A 23,898-nucleotide genomic window follows, 5' to 3' on the forward strand; every position below is an offset into this window, starting at 1 on the left:
CCTATGTGTTATCTCATTTAATCCTCACAATAGTCCTGTGAAGTAGATGCTATCATTATTCCCATATTGCAAATGAGGAAACTGAGGCTGAGAGGGGTATGCCTCTGAGAAAGAATTCAAAGTCACATCTTCCTTATTCCAAAACCAACAGTCTTTTCACGATGCTGCTCAGCCATAGAGAGGGAAAATCCATTTTTAAGAATGATTGATGAGATCCCCAAATAATCAAAATCATCCTGAGGGCATTTAAACATAAAACTGAAAAAAAAGAGACAAAATATGGACAAGATTGTTGCACTTAACCCCACAAAACCCTGAAAAAACAAGAGATAGATGAAATGTGGACAAGTTTGTTGCACTTGAAAAAAACAAACAAACCACCAAACACAGTGGACTCTGGACCCTTGGACTCAATCATCATAGTTCTGGATATTCTTATAGAGAAAAAAAGACATGACTAAAAAAAAGATGTAAAATATCACTTCTCCAGGCATCTAAAGGAGGAGATTGTAAGGTCCTTGAGTGAAAGGATTGTTTCTTTCCTTGTATTTGTAGCCTCAGTGCATGGCATACAGTTGGCACATAATATATGCTTATTGATTCATTGCTTAACACCAAAGACTTAGAAAGAAATCTCAGATACATTGTTAGCAACAAAACGTTGCTGAGTGGAACTGCTGACCCATGTGTCTGCTTTCCATTCTATAAAATTCTTAGGAGAGTCATCTCCATGCATATGAGGGTTCCGTTGATGAATGTACAAGAAGGGAACAGGCAGGTTTTCATGAGTAGTATTCCATAGCTGACCTTTATCAATACACAGTTGTCTGAGAAGTTCAGGAAATACCAGATCCTGCTGTGATTATTGTCTGACTACAAAATAGCATTTGATTTGGCAGATCAAAATGGCACCTAAATGTTAACCAACAGCAGGGATTCTTAATCATTTTTTTTTTTTTTTGTATCACGGACCCCTTCAGCAGTTTGGTGGAACCCATGGATCCCTTCTCAGAATGATGCTTTTAAATGCATAAAAGAAAATATACAAAATTTTAAAAGAAACCAAGTCCCCCAAATATTTTTTTAAAAGCAAGTTCAGTCACCCAGGAAGCATTTGTTAAGCTCCTACTATGTGTCAGGCACCATGTTAAGTGTTGGAGACACAAAGGCAAGAACAGTCCCCTCCCCTTAAGGAGTTCACTATGTAATGAGAAACTACATGCAGACAAGAACAGCTACATACAGGATAAAGAGAAAATAATAGAGAGGAAGCACTAGGATTAAGTTCATGAACCCCTACTATAGAAAGAGGTATTCTGGTAGAGCGTAAAGAGGGCACACTTCGGGTTTTGGACCTTGGATTCAAATCCTGCCTCTGACACATATTGGCTTTGAGACCAAGAGCTAGTTATCTCTCCCTCCTTGGTGCCTGAGGAAACTCTCAGGTTCTAGGTAACTATGACTGAATTGTTGATCTCCTTGGAAGGAGTTTCTACATTGGGAGTTCCTTAGCCCCACATCGTCAGAGGTCTGGCCCTCTCCCACCAGAAGTCCATTTGAATTTGGCCTCACTGTCCACACAGCAATGAACAAACAACCTACAGAGCTCATCCATGTGTCCACATAGCCTGGATAGACACTGGACGTGGACAGTGAGCTGGGTCCAATAATGGAGCAGCTCAAGACATGGATGGATTGCCCATGGGGAACATGATTAGCCCAAGTTTTCCCCTGGAACAAAGGTCTCCTCTCTTAGTATTATAGACCAATAGAAGCAGAGCTAGAAGGAGCTATCGAGATCATCTGGGCCAACCCCCCTATTTTTGCAGATGGGGAAATGGAGACCCCAAGTTGAGTCACATAGTTTAAATGGCAGAGCCCACATTCAATTGTGTCTGACTCTTCATAACCTCGTGGACCATACTGTCCATGAGGTTTTCTTGACAGAGATACTGGAGTGGTTTGTCATTTCCTCCTCCAGTGGATTGAGGCAAACAGAGGTTAAGTGACCTGCCCAAGGTCACATAGTTAGCTGTGTCTGATTTGAATTCTAGACCCAGTTCTCTATCATTGAACCACCTAGCTGCCTCCACATGGGTCTAGTGACACTAAATTCAGCACTCTCCCCTGTGCACTGTTTTTGGTTGTTATGTGCCTAGGATCATGGAACACTATGTTCTCCAGAGAATTGAAGCTGAGGATTGCCTAAAGAGTATCAGAGAGGTACAGAGCCCAGGTAGCAATATGTGATAAACAAGGAAGAGTTAGATTGCGAGATGCCTATTTTTAAATTTAATTTTTTTAACCTAATGGGGTCCCAGAAACAGTTATGGAACATTGATAAAGATAAGTAACTGGGTAGAGGAAATAGCTTCCAGCCAGTATCGAGGCACCCCTAAGTGAGACAGTAACCTCAAATACTCTGATGCTGTCACTTGATTCAATTAAAATAAACCACCTCACATTAATTAAGCATCTGCTAAGTCCAAGACATTATTATGTGTTATGGCCCTGTGCCCATACCTTATGCGAATTATGAGAGTTTCATTAATTAAATTTCCCTTGAGTGGCATCCAAGATGGACCCTCATGTATTGAATTTCAACTTTAGGTAGTTAAAGGGAGATTCTAGTGTAGTTTAAATAAAATACAGACCTGCTTGGATGGGGGGATATTTTCATTGACTTGTAGACAACTGAATGAATATGTTGAGATGGGCCTGACACAATCCAATATGTTCTTCTTGGTCTGGATCTGTGATTGACTTTCTCTACCTGCTACAGATCAGGAACTCACTAGTGACTTAAAATCCCTAGACTGTTCCTTGGCGGCACTGAAGGAGGGTAAGGGGACTTGCTCAGGGTCACACAGCCAGTATGTTTCAAGAGTCTAGACTTGAATCTAAGTCTTCTGACTGTACTTGTGGGCTTTTAACTGTTACCTCAGGTGGCCTTGTGTTTTTTACTGGATGGAACCAAATTACAAAAGCTGTGAAAATTGATCATTTTCATCTCAAAGAATGGTGTCAGACCAAGTTGCCAGAGAACAGCAGGCATATCGAGAATCGATATTCAGTAAAATATGCCTAGAGGTGACATTTTGGGTTTTTGCTTTTTCCAGGTCAGAAAAATACCCAATACATCCTGATGTTCGATGTGTTTGTTATTGTGGGATGCTTTACTTCCCTTATTCTGTGCACCAGGTCCATCATCCTGGCCCTCAGATTGCAAAAAGTAAGTAGGTGCATTTCAATTCTCACCTCCCTCCCTTTGGGTTTGCCCAGAGGATGGAATATTGATGTTGCATCATCCGGCTATTTCAGAAGTCCCTCAGATGGATTAAATCCCTGGAGGAGAGTGATTGCCTCCCTACCAGGCTATTTAATGAGCCTGGGGTGGAGGAAGTAACTAAAGATTTTTGAAGAGTGAGGTTCTTTCAGATAATTGGTGCTCCTTTAAATTAATAAACTCATGGGAAAAGGCCACAGAAGGTATGTTTCTCCCTCTTTCTCTTATCCTGAGCCTGAAGAGCTACTTTCCTGGAGAGTTGCTGCTTCTCCAACTCCTTTCACTCCCTCTTAACATACTGCACCGTGTATGTTCTCCCTTTATAATAGGGTTTAGAATGGGAAAGGACCTTAGAGGGGAAAAGAGCTTTGGAGACAGAGGAAGTGAGTTCAGATCCCACCACCACTGCTTACTACCCATGTGACCTTGGGCAAGTCATTGGCATCATCATATGTGTAATGAAGTTGTACTAAATTGCCCCTGAGGTCCCTTCCCACTAATTCTATAATCATCTAATTCAACTTCTTTATTTTCCATGTGAGGAAGTCCAGGCCCATGGAAGTTAAAGGACTTGTCTAAAGTCACACAAATGGCAGAAATAAGATTGAAACCCAGATCTAACTAAAACCAGCATCCTTTTTACTGGACCATGATGCCTTCCTTCTGTTACAGTTGATCTCTGTTAGCTAGAGTCTGTTACTGTGGGACATCAATTTGGCACACAAATTTAATTTCATTCATTAATTCCTTGAAATCATGTGTCCATGCTTAGTACAATGTTAAGGTTCTATAGGGGACAGAAGTGCATTGGGCATAATCCTTGACCTCAGGGTATTTACAGTCTAGTTGGGAAATTTGTTGGCAAATGATTTTCTGGACCAGAGCAGTGGGATCCAATTTGAATAGAAATGGGGCCCACCAAATCATACATAAAGATTTAGAAAACCATATAGTAACATTATGTGTATTCCATGGTATTTGTATTTATTTTGTTAAATATTTCCTAATTATATTTTAATCTCAATTGGACTCCCTTGGGAGTGTTGTGATGCTGTCAGTGACACCTCTGGGCTGAAGCACCTTTCAGAGTTTCTCTCCCACTTCCCAGATGGTAAGATTGTGTGTAAGAAACACTTTAAAAATGTTTGCTACAGAGATTTATAAGGTGCTTCCTGGAGAAATATAAAAGACGCGTGAGTGATGCTGACCGCTGGGAGTTTATCAATGGATGGTACATTCTCGTGATCATCAGTGACCTAATGACCATCATTGGATCAATATTAAAAATGGAAATCAAAGCAAAGGTGAGAATGTGTGAATTTTGAGTTACCCTGAAACTAGTATTCCAGATAGACTTTTATTTTGAAAACTGACACTCCTTGTAACTTTATCTGGAATACTTTCTTTTATTCAATCTGCCTTCACATATGTACAAATGAACCACTTCTGTGTTCTGGTTTCTTAAGAAAGGTAGAATAAAGTGGTTGACACACTGTGGAAAATAATATTCTCCTGATTACACTGGGTACTTAGCAGCATCGCCTGAGTAGACCCAGAAGTGGGAAGAATGCTTTTTGGTGAAAAGGCAGTCTATTTTCCCCCAGAAAGAGTGGCTCTCCAAAGATCTGTCTGCTTTACTGGGGAGAAGCTAACCACAAATAGTTTGTCCTCTGTCACCAAACTTATATAACCAAGGAATTGTGTAGTTTGTGCTGACACAAATTCATAGGAGATTTAGAACCAGATGGTACTTTAGAGATCATGTAGCCCCACTGCCTTGTTTGACAGATGAAGAAACTGAGGCAGACAGAGGTTAAGGGTTGTGTTCAACATCATACAGTTTGCAGAGCTCCCCTGGTTTCAAATCCCACGTTCTTGCTACTGTGTTGTATGGCCTTCACAGATTTAGAGCTGGGAGGGAACTCGGAGGTCATCTTCTACAACCCCCACTTTGTATAAGGGACAAAGCCAGGTCAGAGAAATGAAGTTATGTGCTCAAGGTCACACAAGGAATAAAGAATAGAGCTGGGATTCAACTCCAGCCCCCTTGTAGGTCTTGTGAAATCTATTGAGAGATTCTAGGGGGTTTCTCTACTGCATCTTGCGGCTATTCGAGCGCTGAGTTTTTGACTTTGGCAAGCTGAGTCCAGTTAGCCTCATGGTTTAGAGTCCTGGCAACTTGTCCAGGGAAGGAGAGGAAGGAGAGAGGGAGAAGGGAAAGAAGGAAGAAGGGAGGGAGGGAAGGAAAAAGAAGGGAAGGAAGGAGGGAGTGAGGGAGAAGAGAAGGAAGGAAGAAGGGAGGGAGAGAAGGAAGGAGAAAGAAGGGAAGGAAGGGGGAGTGAGGGGAAAGAAGGAAGGAGGAAAGGAGAAAGAAGGGAAGGAAGGAGGGAGGGAAGGAAAAAGGAAGGAGGGAGGGAAGGAAATAAGAAGGGAGGAAGAAAAAAGAGAAGGAAGGTGGGAACAAGGGAAAAGGGAAGGAAGGAGGGAGGGAGGGATGTAGAAAGAAGGGAAGGAAGGGGTAGTAAAGAAGAAGGGAGGGAATGATGTCTTAAGCACCTACTGTGTTCCAGATACTCTGCTAAGTGCTTTATAATACTATCTTATTTGAGCAGGTATTACCTGATGCTAAAGCCCTCTGTCCTACAAACCCCAAAGCTTACCTGCGAGTAAAGATTTGTGCTTTGGAAGTTAAGAATCCGAGGCCCATTGGGGATCTTGAAGGAGGGAAATTTCCTTGAAATTTGCCACATTGATCTTATGACTAGTCTTCTGTGGTCACCAGAAGACTAGTCATAAGATCAATGTGGCAAATGGACAAGCAGAAAATTCATCATTAAGAGCTTTTTTTTTACAGTGCTATTGGCCAAGATAATCTCTGGTGGTAAACCCCTAATACTCAGCCTTACTGTTATCCTTGGCAAACATTTACTGGGGGCTCACTAGGCTGGAGGATTTGTAAATAAGGTTTCCCAGCTGCCTAGTGGGACCTTTTCTATAAGGAAGCTGCTTCTTCTAAGCCTTAGACTTGGATTACTTGCCTTTAATCCTATTTCCAGTGTCCTTTGCATTTAACATGTGTTTGGACTGAAAACCAAAGCTGGTGTATTACTGCATGGGGACTGGGTATTACTAGTGAGTCACTGCTGCTATTGATGGACAGGACTTCAGAAGCAGAATGGATCTCAGCAACCATCCAGTTCAGCCACTACCTGAGACAGGACCTTCCATATAACCCACTCAACAAGTGACCATCCAAACTTTGTTTGAATACCCTCTAAGGAAAGGGAAGCTCACTCCCTCTCAAGGCAGTCCATTTCATTTTTTGGTCAGTTCTAAATGTCAGGGCAGCTAGTTGGTACAGTGGATAGAGTGCTGAGCCTGGAGTCAGGAAGATCTGAGTTCAAATCCAGCCTCGTGCACTTATTAGCTATGTGACCCTGAGCAAGTCACTTAACCCTGTTTGCCTCCATTTCCCCATCTGTAAAATGAGCTGAAGAAGGAAATGGCAAGCCACTTTGTTCCTTCAACATGTTGTTTTGACTTCAGCAGTCAAATCAACAAACATTTACTAAGCCCCTACCATGTCCCAGGTACTGGGCCATGCAGTTTGCTGAGCTGTCCTCATATTTGAGACCCTTCCTGGTCTCAGCCTGGTTGCTCTCCTTTTAATGCCCTTCATATAATCAATATCTTTCCTAAAACTGTGACCCCTAAACTAAACACCAAGCTGCATTCACAGTAGAGAATATAGTAGCTCTTTCCCTCCACTGCTTTTCAGTTTGTTTACATATAGTGTTCTCCCATATTCAAATATAAGCTCCTTGAGGGCAGAGATTGTCTTTCTGTTACATTTACATTCCCAACATTTAGCACTCTGCCTGGCCTATGGTGAGTGCCTAATAAGGGCTTATTGACCTGACTTGCCTGGTGGGGTACTTGACAAAGCTCTGATAGATTACCAATTCCTTTTTTACTGTGTTCTATATTTTTGCTAGAAATCTTAATTGACTTCCTTGACCTTTATAGACTCCATTCTATTTCCTTTTTTTTTTTTTTGAAAATCAGTAATTTTCACCCTCTTTTCCAGTCCCATTGTACATGCCCCATATCCTGCAATCTGATCATTGACAAAACCTAGCAATCACCTGCATGACTTTGGACAGGTCTCTTCCCTTCTTTATCAATCAATCAATTAATCAATAAACAGCTATTAAGCACATACAAAAAGAGGCAAAAGAGAGCCCCTGCCCTCACAGAGCTTGCAGTCTACTGGAGGAGACAACACGTAAGCAAATACATACAGAGCAGTCTGTATATAGGATAAGTGGGAAATAATTAATAGAGATAATTAACTGGAGTTAAGGAAAATCAGAAGTCGAAGAGGTTAATAGAAGGCAGGGTGGAGGAGGGAGAGCATCCTAGACATGGGGGACAGAAAATGCCTGGAGCCAAATGGTGGGATATCTTGTTTGTGGGAACAGTTAGAGGTCAGGTGTCACTGTATGGAAGATTACCAATCAGGGAGTAAGGTGTAAGAAGACTGGAAAAGTAGAAGGGGACTAAGTTATGAAGGGCTCTGAATGCCAAAAAAGTAGAAGGGGACTAAGTTATGAAGGGCTTTGAATGCCAAACAGCATTCTCTAGAGCTGCTTCCTCATTTCTGGAATAAAGATGTTGGAAATTTTTAAAGGTTCTTCCTTGCTCTTAAAATCCTGACCTGTCTACTCTGATTCCAGTCAGAAGACCCTTCCATTGGTCTTCCTCCTTCTTACCTCTTCCTCTTCCAATCTATGCTTCACCAAGCTGTCAAAATGACATTTCTAAAGAAAAAGTTTGACTGTAGGCAGATTGCCCCCACCAAGGAACTACATGTAGCTGCTTCCTGTTGTCTCTGTAATCATGTACAAATGCTTCTATTTCGCATGTAGCTCCCCATCCCAGTCTGATGCCCATCTCCCTTAGAATAGTTTGGCATTCCCTCTCCGCCTCTTCCACCTCCTTCAAGAAGCTTTTCTTGATTTCTCTCAGGTACTAGTACCACCATCCTTCCCCCCTCCCCGCCAAAACCCCATCACCCTCTATTTACTGTGTATAGTTTGCATATGTTTACATGTTATTTCTCCTGATGGAATGGAAGCTCCTTGAGGACAGGGACTAAAGTTGTGTCATTGTCTTTGATTCCTCAGCCTGGCCCATAAATGATGCTTGGTAAGCACGTGTTACTTGATTGGTGTGTGTTTGGACTGAAATATGTTGTGAAAACAAAACAAAAAACCTTATATTAAGCATTAAAGGGCCCAAGATTGCCGTAAATGTCTCTTAGGTGTATCACTTAAAACTAAAGCAAACTACTTTCTTTAAACATTAAGGGACTGAGAAACAGCTACTTAAAATACGAAACCAAATCAAAGAACCAAGCCTTTTATATTGCATGTAATCACATCAGTGCCTGGAGGGAAACAAGTAATTTCTGAAACCCTGGGAGAAGTCTACTTATAATTACTTGGTAAATCTACTTCATTTTGTCATTTAGAAAGCACTGGATTTAGATTTGAAGTCAAGACCCGCATTCAAATCCTGGCTCTGTGCCCTACTAGCTGGACTTTGGGGGCCTCTTTCCTTATCCATGCAGTAAGAGAGTTGTTCTTCAGTCATGATTGACCCTCCGTGTCCCCATTTGGGGTCTTCTTGGCAAAGGTCCTGGAGTGGGTCACCATTTCCTTCTCCAGCTCATTTTACAGATGAGGAACTGAGGCAAACAGGGTAAAGTGACTTACCCAGGGTAATACAGCTAGCAAGTATCTGAGGCCAGATTTGAATTTTGGAAAATGAATCTTTCTGACTTCAGGTTTGGAGCTTTGCTCACTGTGACACAACCTAGGTGCCCCCAGTGAAGGAGTAATTTGGACCAAGTGATTTCTGAATCCCCTTCCAACTCAAAACATAAGTAAAGCTGGTGATCTTCACTGGGCAAATGATTTCTTTTATAGAATAAAGTCTTTCACTCATATCTGTTTTTGGTTTGTTGTTTTTTTCTCTCCTCTATGTGTTAGAATCTTACAAATTATGACCTCTGCAGCATTTTGCTTGGGACATCCACTTTGTTTGCTTGGGTCGGAGTCATCAGATATTTGGGTTATTTCCAGACATACAATGTAAGTCTACCTGACTCAGGTTCCAGCCTTTGGTTGGGTTTGGGGTGGTTAATGGAGCTTTAACCCCACTGAGCATTACTTCTGGGCCTTTAGGTACTCATTTTGACGATGCAGGCCTCGTTGCCCAAAGTTCTGCGGTTCTGTGCTTGTGCTGGGATGATTTACCTGGGGTACACTTTCTGTGGCTGGATTGTCATAGGACCCTACCATGAGAAGGTATGTGGGCAGGGCTCCATCCCTTGTTTTCCCTCCTTACTCTCTTTCATCAGTGGGCCCATACTAAAAGCACCAGGACCCTTAGTCAAGAGTTGATATGATAGATGGAGGCTGGGCTAGAGTATTCCCTCCCCACCTCCAGCCTCCAAACGCTCATGTTATAAGCTTTATTTTTTCCCCTTGCAGGATATTGAAGAAACCAAGAGATATGGAAATAGGAATTACAAAGGGGGTGAGGTGGCAGGGGGTGAGGGTGGGGGAATCTTTCATAGCAGTCTGGGGCCGGCTTAAGGAGTCTAATATTAACTGTTGGCCATTGAATGCCAAGGATATTTGGACAAGAGGTTGTTACAGTAAAAAGTAAAATCCAGCAAGAGAAATTACACTAGTCTTGGATTTTAATTTTTATTTAATTTGTTTTATTAACTATTAGGATTGGCATCTGAGTTAAACTGGGTATCAGTGATGTGGCAGCTTTGTTCTGATTGTATGAGATTTAGACTATGAAGTACTAATATGCCTTATCTTTATAGGTGCTTGTGGTCACAGTTTAATTTCGGTGTCTTATTAAAGATTGGTATCTGAACTTTAAATTGATATAGTGCATAAGTCAATATGATTGTGGAGATTTCACAGCTATGCTTAGAGCTTATTGCCTAGCGTGAACCCCTGAAGATAGGATTTGCAGCTTTTGAGACAGGAAATGAGACTTTGTCTCCTTCCTACTCTTGTCTACAACCTAAAGAGGTGTGTGGCTTTTGCTTGATAGTGTGTACTTTCCTTAGGATTCTGTTTTGCTCCAACAAAGCCATCGATGAGGGTCATTGGTACTTAGGACTAAGACTGGAAGGACCTGGAGAGGCCATCACTTTCCACTTCTACTTTCCATACATATTTTCTGTATGACTCAGAGATGTTGTGGCTTGCCCATGGCCATATCACTAGAATTAAGTGGGATTTGAACTCAGGTCTTCCTGACTTCTAAGTCTCTCCTTGGAAAGAAAACCAAAAGGGATCATAGTCTTAGTACATTCACAGATTCTGAGCTGGATCAACCTCAGAGGCTAGCTCATTTTCCATATGAGGAAACTGAGGCTTGGAGGGGTGGGGTAGATGGACTTAATCAAAATCACACAGGCTGGAAAAGTCAAAGGCAGGATTTTAATCCCGTCCCTTAGACCCCAGAGCTAATGTTCTTAAAGTTACCAGGAGAACTCTCTGTGTAGCTCCAGATTCAGTTATTGCCCAAGACATATGAATAGCTTTTTGGTTCTTGGTGTGCAGCTCTCCTCAGCTTCCCTTTTCAAAGAAGCAAAATTTGGTCCCTGTCCTGTAAATAAATCAGCCCTGGAACCCGTCACCCTGTGACTGCTGGCCCTATTAAATGTCCCATTTAGGCTGTCCTGGGATGGTTAGCAACCCTCCAGGCTTGAACAGCCTTTAAGAAATGACTTCTAGAGTCATGCCTTGGGTTTTCTCTTGCTCATCCAACTTCATGCCTCTGCTTTGAAAGATGGCTTGGTACAGGGAAATTAAAAAGATGACTGGTACAAGTAAATTAAAAAGATGACTGATGCTTGTAGATTACTTTCTGGTAAGCCTTCTCTGACTTAGAGAACTCAGTATATTAGTCATCGGAAAAATTCACATTAATTTTTCTCCTGGCCCCCACAAATGCAGTTTAAAAAAAAAATGAGCCTCTAGTTCCAAATGCCACTAGAGGGCAATGTTGCTCTTCATGGAATTCTCTACTGAGCCCTGCAGCTTGGTTTTGGTGCATTCTGGAGTCATCAATGCAGTCCCTGGCTCAGAGACCCCAGAGTGGAAGTGGGGGAAGGGAGCAGAGGATTGGGGTTGCTGTCTCCTTTTTGCCTCTAAAATGTTACTGCCTGCTTTCTCTTCCCTCTGGCCCCTGTCCCCAAATCTACTCCAATTATTTTGGAGTATAATCACAGAATCTCAGGGCTGAAAGTTTCCAAATTTCATTTGCTTTGACATCCTCCAAGATCTCCATTTCACTTTTCAACAGTAGCTATAAAACCACATAACCACAGGTTTTTGGTTTCCTTGAGTATTTGGCCAGGCTTCCTCTTTGACAGGAGAATGGGATTAATTTGTTTTGGTTCGATCATTTCCATCCTTTTCCTGGCCTGAGTGATGCCTAAGAAGCTCCCTGGGCTTGATTGTACCTGATATTCCCTTTTATTTTTCCCCATCAACTCTCCCCATTCACTCACTGCATACCCCTGGAGGAAAACCTGAGGAGTTAAGCATCTCTCCTATTCCTCCCACTGGCTACCCAATGTGGAAGCCTAGGGAGGTGATTAGTTAGGTATGGTATTCATACCTTTTAGCTCATGCCATTTTGTGAGGTGAGCACCCTTGGGTGAAGGACTTGGTAAAAGGGATCAGTGACTACTGTAGGGCATCACTAGACTGTTACCACTTTCTGCCCTGTGTTAACCAAGCTTAAAATAAGATATTTAGAAATGTCCCTACCAGTACAAATACAAGTTGAGAAAATCACCAAGTATCTGTTTGAGCTAAAGAGTTTTCCAGAAACCTTTAAGGAGATTAGCCCCAAGGCCCTTTCATGAATTAATGTAAAATAGCCCTAGCCCTGACAGTGGATGCTTGACAATGAAGCAAGAGGGAAAGGAATTGGGAAGGCTATCCTTTGGGCCACCATTCAGCCAATAACAGGAATTCTACATCCATCTCTTGACCTTCTCTCCACTGACCCTGAACTTCAGTGATTCAGTTGAAGAGAAGCCAGGATGGACTCCCTCCTTCTTGCTGACTCTTTGCTTTGGAACTAATGTACTTTGGCACCAAAATCCTTCCAAGACCAAGATGTCTGGGCACAGAAAACTGGAAAAGTGACTGAGGTTCTCTGAAACCACATCTTGAATTATTCAACCTTATATTTTCATTCAGCTTTATGTTTTTAGGGTGTCCTGTGGTTATTACTCAGCAATTCATTTCAAGGAGCATTTATTAAATGCCTGCTTTGTGCCTACCATGTTGCCAAACAACCTGAATACAAGGGCAGAACCAAAACTGTTCCTGTCCTCAAAGGCTTATGACCTGCTCATTCACTCACTCATGTGGCAGGCATTTGTTAGATACTTGTATGTGCCAAGCAGTGTTCCAGGGGCTCTGGATACAGAGAAAAAAAGGAAATTGTGCCTGTCCACAAGGAGCTTATGTTCTCCTAGGCAAAACACTCATATAAGTATAAATATAAGATACATAGAAAGGAAATACAAAATAATGGGAAAGAGATACTTGAACTGAATCTCTAGGGAAGCTAGAGGTCTGAGAGGTTGAGATGAACAAGACCTGCCTCCTAGGGGTGGGGAACATCATGAACAGGGGAGAACAGGTAAACTAGTTTGCTTACTTAGAGTACACAAAGTGCATGAAGTATTACAATAAAGCCAGAAAGGGAGACTAGAGTCATACTGGGAAGGGTTTTGAATGCCAAACTAGGGGTATGTATTTAATCCTGGAGACAGCTTGATACAGTGGGAACAGCAGGGGATTTGGTGTCAATGTGGAGGTTTGGATGCCAACTGGGATTCAAAGTTTTCTCATCTGTAAAATGTGAGTTGGATTCAATGACCTCTAAAGTACCCATCCTTCCCAAATCAATGAACTTAAGAGCAGCAGGGGCAAACATAGCCTACACTTTGATTCATGAATGTCACTTTGGCAGCTCTATAAGGGATGGAAGGGAGGGGAAGATTTTTGAAGCAAGGACACCAGCAAAGGGGGCCAACATTGGGAGCTTAGGTGAGAAGTGATGAACTGGTGCTTGTGTGAGTACAGAGGGAGGGTCAGATGAAAGTGATTGTGGTTGACAGGTTCTCATCACTTTTAGAACCTGGTCCAAGAAAGTGAAGCTGTTTGCCCAGTGATGGGCAGAGTTGTTGTTTGAATACAGATGACTTCTTTACTCAAAGCTTTCTGCTCCCTCTAGTTAAGCCCCTCTCCAGCCCTGTACCCAGTCTTTAAAAAAAAAATAAACCAAAATAAAATTGCTCGCTAGCTGGACACTATGGTTCAAGGTCCCCAGAGCTGGTATTGGAACCAAAATTGAGTTAAGGTAAAAGATCTTCATCTGCCCTGTGTGCCTTCCTTTACTGCCCACTGGCTAGGAGCCAGTCTGAGTCATACAACCATAGAATGTGAATGTTGGAATGGACCTGAGAGATCTTGGAGGTAGGCTTGTGATAGTAATGACTAGTAATTCTGGCTCAATCATGCAAGCAATGTCATTCATTAGTCCACATACTTGGGTTTCTCTCATTGTTCTGTAGCTTGGGTGGGTGGGTGGAGGGGGTGGAATGTTAGAGCCTTGTGAATGGTGCCATCATCTGACCCAGCCTTTAAGGAAACATCCCTTGGGACCCAAACAGTGCTCCTGAGTATATTATAGATTATAAGAAGTAGTTCTCACACCCCCAAAGCATGTCAGACAGGGCTTTGTCCTTCCAAATTCTGTATATTTGAAAAAGAAGAAAATAAAAATCTACTTGTTATCATGAGAATCCTCCCCTCCCACCCCCCAGTACAAGGAAATTGGCTGCAGAAATTGGCTCCTGCTCCCCAATCCTTCTGCTGTCAGCATGAGATCCCTCGGTAACAGTGCATGAAATGACAGAGAGTGGGGGCCTTTCGTCTGTACCTTATTGGGGCTTTGCTCTCTACAGCCGATAGGTGGGGTGAGATAAGTCTTAAACACACACCGAGGATGGGAGGCTTCATGAGTATAAATCTCTTTAATGCTTTCCAATTTAACTGTGCCTTAATTAATGCGGAAGAAAGAGGAGGAATGAATTTGATACCGACCTCCATTCCGACCCAATCAGTGTCCTTTTACTGCTATTTACCAGACAGGCCTAGGATGCTTGCAATTCTGGACATTCTATGAAGCCTAGGATTTTCTTGAGTTACTGCAATTAGGAGCACTGATTGGCTCGATCTTGATGGAGTTCCAGGAAATAAACATGACTTATTGATGGAGCTGTCCAGTGATGATTGACAACTACAGAAAACTCTTTTAAATTCACTGGCTCAGGGCCCATGGTGGGAATGGAAATGATTTGCTCTGTAAGCTCTGACCTTTTTACTGTTAAATAAAAATTTGCACATTGTTAAATGGCTTGCTTACTGGTGCATTCCCATGTGTGTGTGTGTGTTTCTTTAACACTGCCCTCTGGCTCGTTAGCAGAAGTCCTGGTTAGCTTGGCTGGTTGGAGTCATTGTTAATGAGGTGCATGACTTTGGTCTGATCTGATCCCTCTGTGGGAGAATTTGCCATGGTGTCAGACTACCCTAACCCTAACTAGCCAAGCCACAAATGCCTCTGGGTCACAATAGCAGGGATTCTGTGTCTCCCCAGGCTCCAAGTCCAGTGCCTAGGACTCAGATTCTCTCTCTGTTCAGTGGGAGATAGAAAAATATGGACCCATCAGTTATACTTCCCTACAGCTCAAGGGCCAGAGGCCTTTAGCTTTGTATACAAAAGGTAGAGAAAGATACAAAATTTATGTAAAAACCCTAGGATCCAACCAATGTGTGTGTGTTGGAGAGGGAGGTAGAATTAAGAGGCAGGTCAGAAAGAGATCTATTTCTTATTTTATTGGCAGATTGCACTTTACGTATTTCCCTTGGGTCCTACGCAAGATTTACCCCAGCATTGCTTGACTCCAAAGGATCTGGGGTACCCTTGCTTTTCTGCTATTTTACTTGGCTATTGGGTTTTAATTCTGGCTCTTTATTTGTGCATAATGTAATCAAGGGGAAGGAGAGCATTGGGTTTGGATTCATAGGGTAATTCAGTAAACCTCTGTGGACTTTACTTTCCTCTATCTGTAAAATGAAGAGGACTTGTCTAGCTGATTTCCAATCTTTCCTCTGGCTCTAAAGCTTATTATCTTAATACTCAGACAACAAAAGACTAGTCTAAATCAATAAGTATTGAGGCTAGTCCCTGCTGCACTTTTTTGTCCCAGTGAAAAAAATATGGGATATAGTTTTGCCCCCTCCTGTTGCTAACACTCTATCCAGATTGGTGAGATAAAAGTTATGAAATAATCTAGAAAAATATTTGCTATAGCATATGATAAAATGTGGAAGACTACAACAAAGAGAAATAAGAATGGACTGAAGGAAGCCAGGGAATGCTTTCTAGAGTAGATAAAGAGAGTTAAGACTTGAAGATAGTCAAGATTTGGATGGCAGAGCAAGAGGGTGGCTTTTAAGGTGGAGAACAACAGGGAAACCATATGATTGTCCCAACTGAGGTAAAAGTGTTGAGGGAAACAGTCAGCAGTGACTTAGAACAAAAAAGGTCAGGAAGACATAAACAGGGAAATTTTTGAACAGAAGTTTTATAATTTTGTGCACAATCTTCTTTATTCTTTTTTTCTTGTGTGTTGAAATATTGATGTTGATTAAATGCAGTTCATATTTTTAAAAAAAAACTTTCTTTTAAAAATAAATTTGAGTGGGCAATAAATGCATAAATGAATTTGAGTGACTAAATGGGGACTAGATTACTGAAGGGCTTGAAAAGCCTAGCAGAGAAGTCTGGGCTTGTTTATTAACGATTAGAGAGTCATTGCATGTTTTTAAGTAGGAGAAGAGATAATGAGTGCAGAGGTTTGGGGAGATTCCTCCTTTGGACTAATAGGCTTCTGAAAGAAGAACTGAATTATCTCACCTAATGGAACCTTGTTGTTTTCCAAATAGTATGATCATATTTCACTTTGTATCTAGTATTTTAACCCTTGGACCTATAGATTTTCTTTCCATCAATAACAGCTATCTGAACAGCCAGGAAGTGCTACCAATAACGTAGGAAAGGACCCAAGCTGGTATCACCAATCAGAAACATACGTATGGTTGGGTAGAAGCCAATGTGTTGTCATTGCCAGTAGATTTCTGAGTTCCCAATGTTTTAAAAACAAAACTGAGCTACTTTTCCTACTGTACAAATGGACTCTGGAAATTAAAACCTCTCCTATTCTTTCTTCCCCTCCCTACCCCAAACAAGTTTGAAGACCTGAGCACAGTGGCCGAATGTTTGTTTTCTCTGGTGAATGGTGACGACATGTTTGCAACCTTCGCTCAAATCCAGCAAAAGAGCATCTTGGTGTGGCTTTTTAGTCGCGTGTATTTATATTCCTTCATCAGCCTTTTTATATACATGATTCTCAGTCTCTTCATTGCACTTATCACAGACTCCTATGACACCATTAAGGTAAATTGTTATTTATCTTAATCAATTATTCAATCTTTTTTTCCCCAATAAATGGTACACGTTTTCTTTTGGGGGGCAGTGTTGTGTGGCTACAGGGCACACTGGTTAGGGAGGGGGAAGCATAGAATTACAGAGTGGGAGTTGGAAAGCTTCTTAGAGCTCATCTTGTTCAACCCCTTTGTTTTCTAGATAATGTAACAGAAGCCCCAGGGAGGTAAATTTTCAGAGCAGCAGTAATATGTAATCTCATGTTCAGATTTGAAAGGGAACTGGATTTTCATCCTGCAGCAAAACAAACTAAGATGGTGACATTCTAGTAATCAGTTCAGATAGAGCTGGATATGGCTACTTGTGAGCTAAATACTAGACACTTATTTGTGTACAGTAATGTTGTATGAGCATCCTTTGACAGATGACTTCAAAATACATGTGATTTTCTTTCTTTTCTTAAAGGACATCCAAAGGTACTTAGCCCTAAAGGTTTGCTTAAAATTGAGTAAGACAAGCAGTTCCTATTATTTAATTTCCAGTGGGTAAATTAATAAAAACTTGTTAAGCATCTGTTGTATACAGAGTACTGTGCTGGGGGAGGGATAGAAAGTTTAGGTAAGACACTTAAAATTTGTCATGTAACATTGTATTGTATAGCTAATTCTGACTTGGATAAGATGGTTTCCAGAGATTGACACACCCTATCCAGGCACAGTGCCAGAGTTTAGTTGATCATTGTTCGTGGTTCCAGAGCTAGAGGGGTAGACAGTTCCCATCTGGAATAATTTGTTCAGTGTTGGATGCTATATTTTAGGAAAAACATTACTAAGCTAGGGAGCATCCAGAAGAGTGGCCAGTGGGCTGAAAAGTCTTGAGGTCATGTCAAATAAGGATCAAATGAAGCAACTGAGGGTTTTTAACCTGATTAAGAGAAGATTTAGGGGGAAGACATTATAGCTATAGTCAAATATTTGGAGGATTAATATGGAAGAGGGATTAGACAGAATCAAAGAATTCAGAATTTGAAAGGGACCTTCAGGCCATACCTGAAAGGAATCCCTACTATAATAGACAGCAAATAGTCATCCAGTCTCTTCTTAAAAACCTTTTTTAAGAGGAAGGGAACCTTTTTGGTAGATATTTTGCTTGACCACAGGGGCAGAACCAGGAGCAATGGATAGAAGTTGTAGAGGGGCAAATTTTAGTTTGGTCTAAGGAAAACAATTAGAGTTGTGAATGATAAGCCACAAATCCAGAGTAATGAAGATGAAATTATGCCCCTTACTTCCTACCAGAGGGGTGATGGACTTAAAATTAAAAATAAGACATTTTTGCATGTGGCCGATTTAGAAATTTGTTTTGCTAGATTATATATGTTTGTTATGAGGATACATGCACATATACATATGTATGTGTTTGTGTTTGGGAGCAATGAGAGGGAGAGATAATAAATACTTGTTAAAAAAACATTTAGAGTTGTTTTCAAATAGAATGAACTGCCCCAAGAGATAGTGATTTTCTCCTTCTGGATATTTGTGAAGGCTAGGTGACCACTTGTCAAAAATGTAGAGAATTCTTTCTTATTCAGGTATGAGTTGTTCTAGAGGACATTGGAGGCTCCTTCCAACTCAGAGATTCTGGGATTTGAGGATAGATGTTATCTTTCAGGTCAAGATTGAGCTAGTCTGAAGAATTTCAAGAGTGCTATCTCTCTATCTCACTGTGTTTATAGTGATGTTGGCTTAACAGCAGATGGTATTTCTGTGGAAACTCATTTTTCAGATGATGAGATTCATTGTCCATGGAGACCCACTTGAGATGTAATGCCATTGTCTGGGAAGAGGTGGAGAGTTCCAACCCCTCTCCTGTTCAGTATCCTTTTCCCATCTGAGCCGTGACACCTGGAAAGTTAACTTCATTGAGAAACTCTAATCAGCAATCATGTGTACAAGGAGATTAGTGAAATCGTCATCTTCACATTAGCGTCAACTACAATTTGCTTTAATAACAAGAGTGAGCGCTTGTGTGGGAGATAATAGCTACCTGCTCTAATTCTAGAGAATGAATCTTTGAAGCTGAAATGTTCCTAAAAGTATTCCAAGCTGAAAGATTGATGCAGGTCACTCCTAGGAGCTTCCATTGAACATAAGGAGATCAGGGGCTGGCATGGTGGAGGCAGAAGTACATGAAAGTTGAATGGAGCAATCTACCTTCATTAAGCCTGCTTTCAGGGGGCTCTATCTTTCACCTCTGAAAAAGTACAGGATTTGGGCAGATATGTAGGTGATCCCTAGGGGTGGGGGAATATTTTACATAAACAATTCAAGAAAAGGGAAGAAGGGGGGAAAGAAGGAAAGAATAGATGAAAGGAAGGGATAGATGGGAAAATGGAGGAAGGGAAGGAGGAAGACGAAGGAAAGAGAAGGAAGAATGGATGAAAAGTTATCTAAACAACTAAAATAGGGAGAGAGGGATTGTTGTAGAGAAGAAGGAAGGGATGAATGGACTGAAAAAGGGAAGGAGAAAGGAAGGGATGGATGGATGGGTGGAAGAAAAGGAGGGAGGGAAGAAGGAAGGAAGGAAGGCAGGTAGATTATGATTGGTCTATAGAAAGTTTTATTATTATCCATCTTGATCCTAATACCTTTTTTTAAGCAATCGGGGTTAAGTAACTTGCTCAAGGTTACATGGCTTGATCCTAATACCTTATAGCCCTTCATAGTTTATGGAGCACTCCAATATGCATATCTAATTTTAAAGAGTTACTTCCCTCCCTTTCTCTCTTGGATTTTTATTTTCATTTGTATCTTGGTTTCTATGGTGGCTCTGCCTTCTCTGTTCCTGTAGTGACAGCTTAATTCAACTTAGTATCAGCTCTTGCATCTCTGTTCCTAGTGTGGGAGAGCTCTATTCTAGCTTAGGTGACTTTGGACTATTGACAATGGGAATGATTTCTCACTCTCTATAAATAAGGTAACATCATTATGTGCTTTTTAAAGAAATACCAACAGAATGGCTTTCCTCTAACGGACCTTCAGGAATTCTTAAAGGAATGCAGTGGCAGTGAAGAGCACCAGAGACGAGCCCACACCCCCATGACCTTTCTCTGCTGCTGTCAGAGGTGGGTACTGCCATTTCCTTGACTCACAGATGCCCTTGGGTGTTGCCAGAAGACTTTTCTCTTGGTCTAAAGAGGTTGTGCCAAGGCTAAAGTCGTGCTTGGAAAATAATGAATTCCAGGGAATCTTCAGTTTCTTTTTCTCCCAGGCACATTCGAAAATGACTCTCTCTTATTATGAGATAGGACATTGTGGTACTGTATAAACAGTCAAGTTGAATTCATTTCAATCAAACAAATATTTATTAAACTCCTAATACCTTCCAAGTACTGTGCTGGGCTCTGGAGATACAAAGACAGAAATGACACGGTTCTTGCCCTGGAGAAGCTGATGTTCTGCTGGAGAGGAAAAAAGTGCATAGTTAAGCAAATAAAAAATATACAGATTAATTCATTTAGAGGAGGAGGGAAAGGGTAGTAATCACACTAGTACCTGGGGAAATCGAATGTGACAATTGAGCTGAACCTCCAAGAGATATAGAGGCTCCAGGAGGGGTAGCATTCCAGGCATGGGGATAGCTTGTGTAAAGGCATAAAGATGAGAGGCAGAAGGACTTGGAAGGCAGTTTTGGCGCAGTGAAAGAAGCAGGATTTGGAGTCAGATGACCTTGGAATCCCATTTCTGCTTATGTGACCCTATACAAATCACTTCACCTCTCTGGGCCTCAGTTTCCTCATTTGTAAAATGAGAGGAGTGGTCTAGATATGGTTGGTTTAATTCCTTACTGGGAAGGTCTGCTTTCCCCTATTCTCTGCATTCTCCAGCCCTAGCCAGCTAAACTGTAAATGGACAAGATGATCCCAAAGATTCCTTCCTACTATAGACTTTATGAGCCACTTGACCAAGGTTGAGAAGATGGGTTTGCTGTAGCCCCTTTTTAGCAAGATGATCCCAGAGGTCCCTTCCAACCATAGATCTTGAGTCACTTGGTCAAGATTGGGAACATGGGTTTGTTGTGTCCCCTGGAAGATGACACCAGAGGTCCCTTCCAACCATAGACTTTATGAGTCACTTGACCAGAGTGGAGAACATGGGATTTTCTGTGTCTTTTTCTTAGAGGTGTTTTAAGGGCACTTTAAAAAATAATGTTAGTGGAGTGTTGGATAACAAGCTCCTTTGGGGCAGGGATTGCCTTGTTCTTGTCTTTGTCCTTAGAGTCTACTGCATAGAAGAGCCTTCAGGGTATTGGTTGAATTACATTGAGTTGAATAAATGGGTTTTGAGATGAAATTTAAGTATTAAAAATGTTTTCTTTGGTTTAGCACAAGGGTTCTTAGCCTGGGACCAGTGAATTTGGACGGGGAAAAATATTTCCTTATTGATTTTCCATTTCCTTCTTCAGCTCATTTACCGATGAAGAACTGAGGCCCACAGGGCTACTAGACTTTCCCAGGGTCACACAGTTAGTAAATATCTGGGGCCGGATTTGAACTCACAAAGATTCCTGACTCTAAGCCCAGTGCACTATCCACTGTTCCACCTAATTACACTGAGAAGGGGTTTATAGGCTTCACCAGATTACCAGTGGGGTCTAGGACACACTGAAAAAGGATAAGAACCCTGGTGTAGGGGAAAAAAAAATCACCAAATCCAGCTGTCTGAAGTATTAGTAATGAACATTTAATATGGAAGTAAGCTGGAGGAATATGAAGCCAAATACATTCCCCTTCTCTCTCTAGAAGTGAGGAGCTTTAGCTAGAGGAGGGATGCTAATTTAAGAAGAGACCCTATTCAGATGCTCAGTCAAATCTGTCCTTACTGGATCCTCTGCCTGGCTAGGAAGGCTTCTTTTCCTAGCTGCCTTCTCAGCATAACATTGTATATCTCAGGGGTGGGGAACCTGAAGGGATTTGTTCTGTGAAGTTTGAATTCAGTCAAAGGGCTGCACTTGAGGACCTAGAGGACCACATGTGACCTCAAGGCCTCAGGTTTCCCACCCCTGGAATATCTGATTATTCCAACACCACTCTGCCTGTGTCCTGAAGTCAGACTTAACAGAAGCAGAGAAGGAACTTGAAGACTAGACTGAGTTTGAGCCCAATATCTTATGCTTAGAAGGTGGTAGTTTCCTTTTAACTAGGGGTTTTCAAGTCTCATCTATCTATCTATCTATCTATCTATCTATCTATCTATCTATCTATCTATCTATCTATCTATCTATCTATCTATCTATCTATCTATCTGTCTATCTGTCTATCCGTCTATCCGTCTATCCGTCTATCCGTCTATCCGTCTATCTGTCTGTCTGTCTGTCTTCCTTTTTTCATTCTTTCTATCAATCATATATCTCTCTCTATATAGAGATAGCTATAGATATATAGATATACATGTATGTATGTATGGACACATATGTATAAATTTGTATCAAGTAAAAAAGAGGAAAATGGTGATACAGCTGCAGAATACCTCTTTTCCAATATCAAAAGACTGAATTCCTATTTGCTTGAGAAAAATAATCTAAACCACCCCTAGGGGAGAAAAAGACAGAAAAATTGAGTTGCCGTTTCAGAGCATAGAACGTATTTCTCTGTTAATCAATTCATAGTCTGTCTTGGGATTTGAAATGAGGATATGATTGAGCATTTCCAAAGAATGCCTAGTAAATATGAAATGAGGGCTTCTGAGAAGAGTCGATTTTTAATGACATTTCATCCTCTATGAACATTTAATTGCAGCAGTGAGCTTGGATAAATGCAAATTCATTTTCTTTGATTGGCATTTGGCTCCTGAGTGGTGCCCCGTTTGGTGGAGGGCTTTGAGAATTGTGGGCCTGTTTGTTGTTTGTTTTTTGCAAAGACAAATACATTAGAGAATGTGGAGGTACGACTCCTGAAAGATAATTGAAATGTCATTGGAGTTTGGCTGCTTAGTTTATACCATAAACTGCCCCTAGGGGTTATAATTGTGGTATATTAGAAAAGCCATCTTTTTGCAAAGAACAGCTCCATCCATGAATGTCCCCAATGCCACCTATTCTGCCACATCGAACCACTGACGGACAGATTCATGGCCGTTTCCAGATTTGTTGACAGACTGGACAGGAATTTGGATCCAAGGAGAAGAGGACGTTATATCAACAACCAGGGCCTTTTGTCCACAAGATCTATTGAAATGCTATGAAATGGAAGCTGGAATGAAGGGTAGATGTGAATTTGAGTCTGTGCAAGCAGAAGAGTTGGTACTGCTACTGGAGAATAAAGGAAGCCATTAGATGGGTGAATAAAGACCACAGGATCTTAGATCTGGCTTACCCATGTGTAGGTTGCAAGGTGGGGGGAGGGTCTATGAATTTGGGTAGTGAAAAAAAATAGATCTTCATTTTCATTGACTTTTTTAAAAATGTATGCATTTGAAAATGCATCAAGGCTGAGAAGGGGTCCATAAGCTTCTTTGAGATGCTAAAGGGGTTCTTGACACAATGAAAGTTAAGAACTCCAGCTGTGTAGCAATAAAAGAACTTTCAAGGTCACCCAATCCAGTGCCTTCATTTTACAGATGGAGAAACTTGAGGTCCATAGAGCTGAATGACTTGTACAAGATCATACAGAGAATAACTAGCAAAAATAGAATTCTGATTCAAGACCTGAGTCTGAGTTTAGCATTTTGTTGTCGTTGTTCACATGGCGGGGGGAAGGGGTAGGGGGGAGAGGGGAGAATGAGTGGTGATTTTCAGTTTCAGGTGGTTTTAGTGGCAGGGCATCTGGGATATCTGTAGATATCAAGGAGACAAGGTTTAAGGCTGATGACCACTTGACAGCAGTCCATTAACAATAAATAAATTCCCCAAGGAAGGATTAAATATGGTCAAGTTTGAATCTTGGGAGCTGTGTGTAAATATTGGAGAAAGAGAAGAAGAAAAAC

The 23,898-nt window shown here is 41.4% G+C and overlaps 1 protein-coding gene across 1 annotated transcript in view; it reads left to right on the top strand.

Annotated features, from left to right (window-relative positions):
- MCOLN2 (mucolipin TRP cation channel 2) overlaps positions 1 to 23,898 on the top strand; it is an 85,213-nt gene that overhangs the window by 58,951 nt on the left and 2,364 nt on the right. Inside the window, exons 8-13 of the mRNA XM_069094590.1 lie at positions 3,120 to 3,232; positions 4,441 to 4,590; positions 9,340 to 9,441; positions 9,535 to 9,657; positions 16,721 to 16,927; positions 19,918 to 20,039. Of these exons, the coding sequence (XP_068950691.1) occupies positions 3,120 to 3,232; positions 4,441 to 4,590; positions 9,340 to 9,441; positions 9,535 to 9,657; positions 16,721 to 16,927; positions 19,918 to 20,039 (817 nt within the window). The remainder of the gene's footprint in view (positions 1 to 3,119; positions 3,233 to 4,440; positions 4,591 to 9,339; positions 9,442 to 9,534; positions 9,658 to 16,720; positions 16,928 to 19,917; positions 20,040 to 23,898) is intronic.

The sequence above is a fragment of the Petaurus breviceps genome, unplaced genomic scaffold, assembly GCF_028583685.1.
Source record: "Petaurus breviceps papuanus isolate PSGF00001 unplaced genomic scaffold, PetGlider_PUasm1.0 220, whole genome shotgun sequence".
NCBI lineage: Eukaryota > Metazoa > Chordata > Mammalia > Diprotodontia > Petauridae > Petaurus > Petaurus breviceps.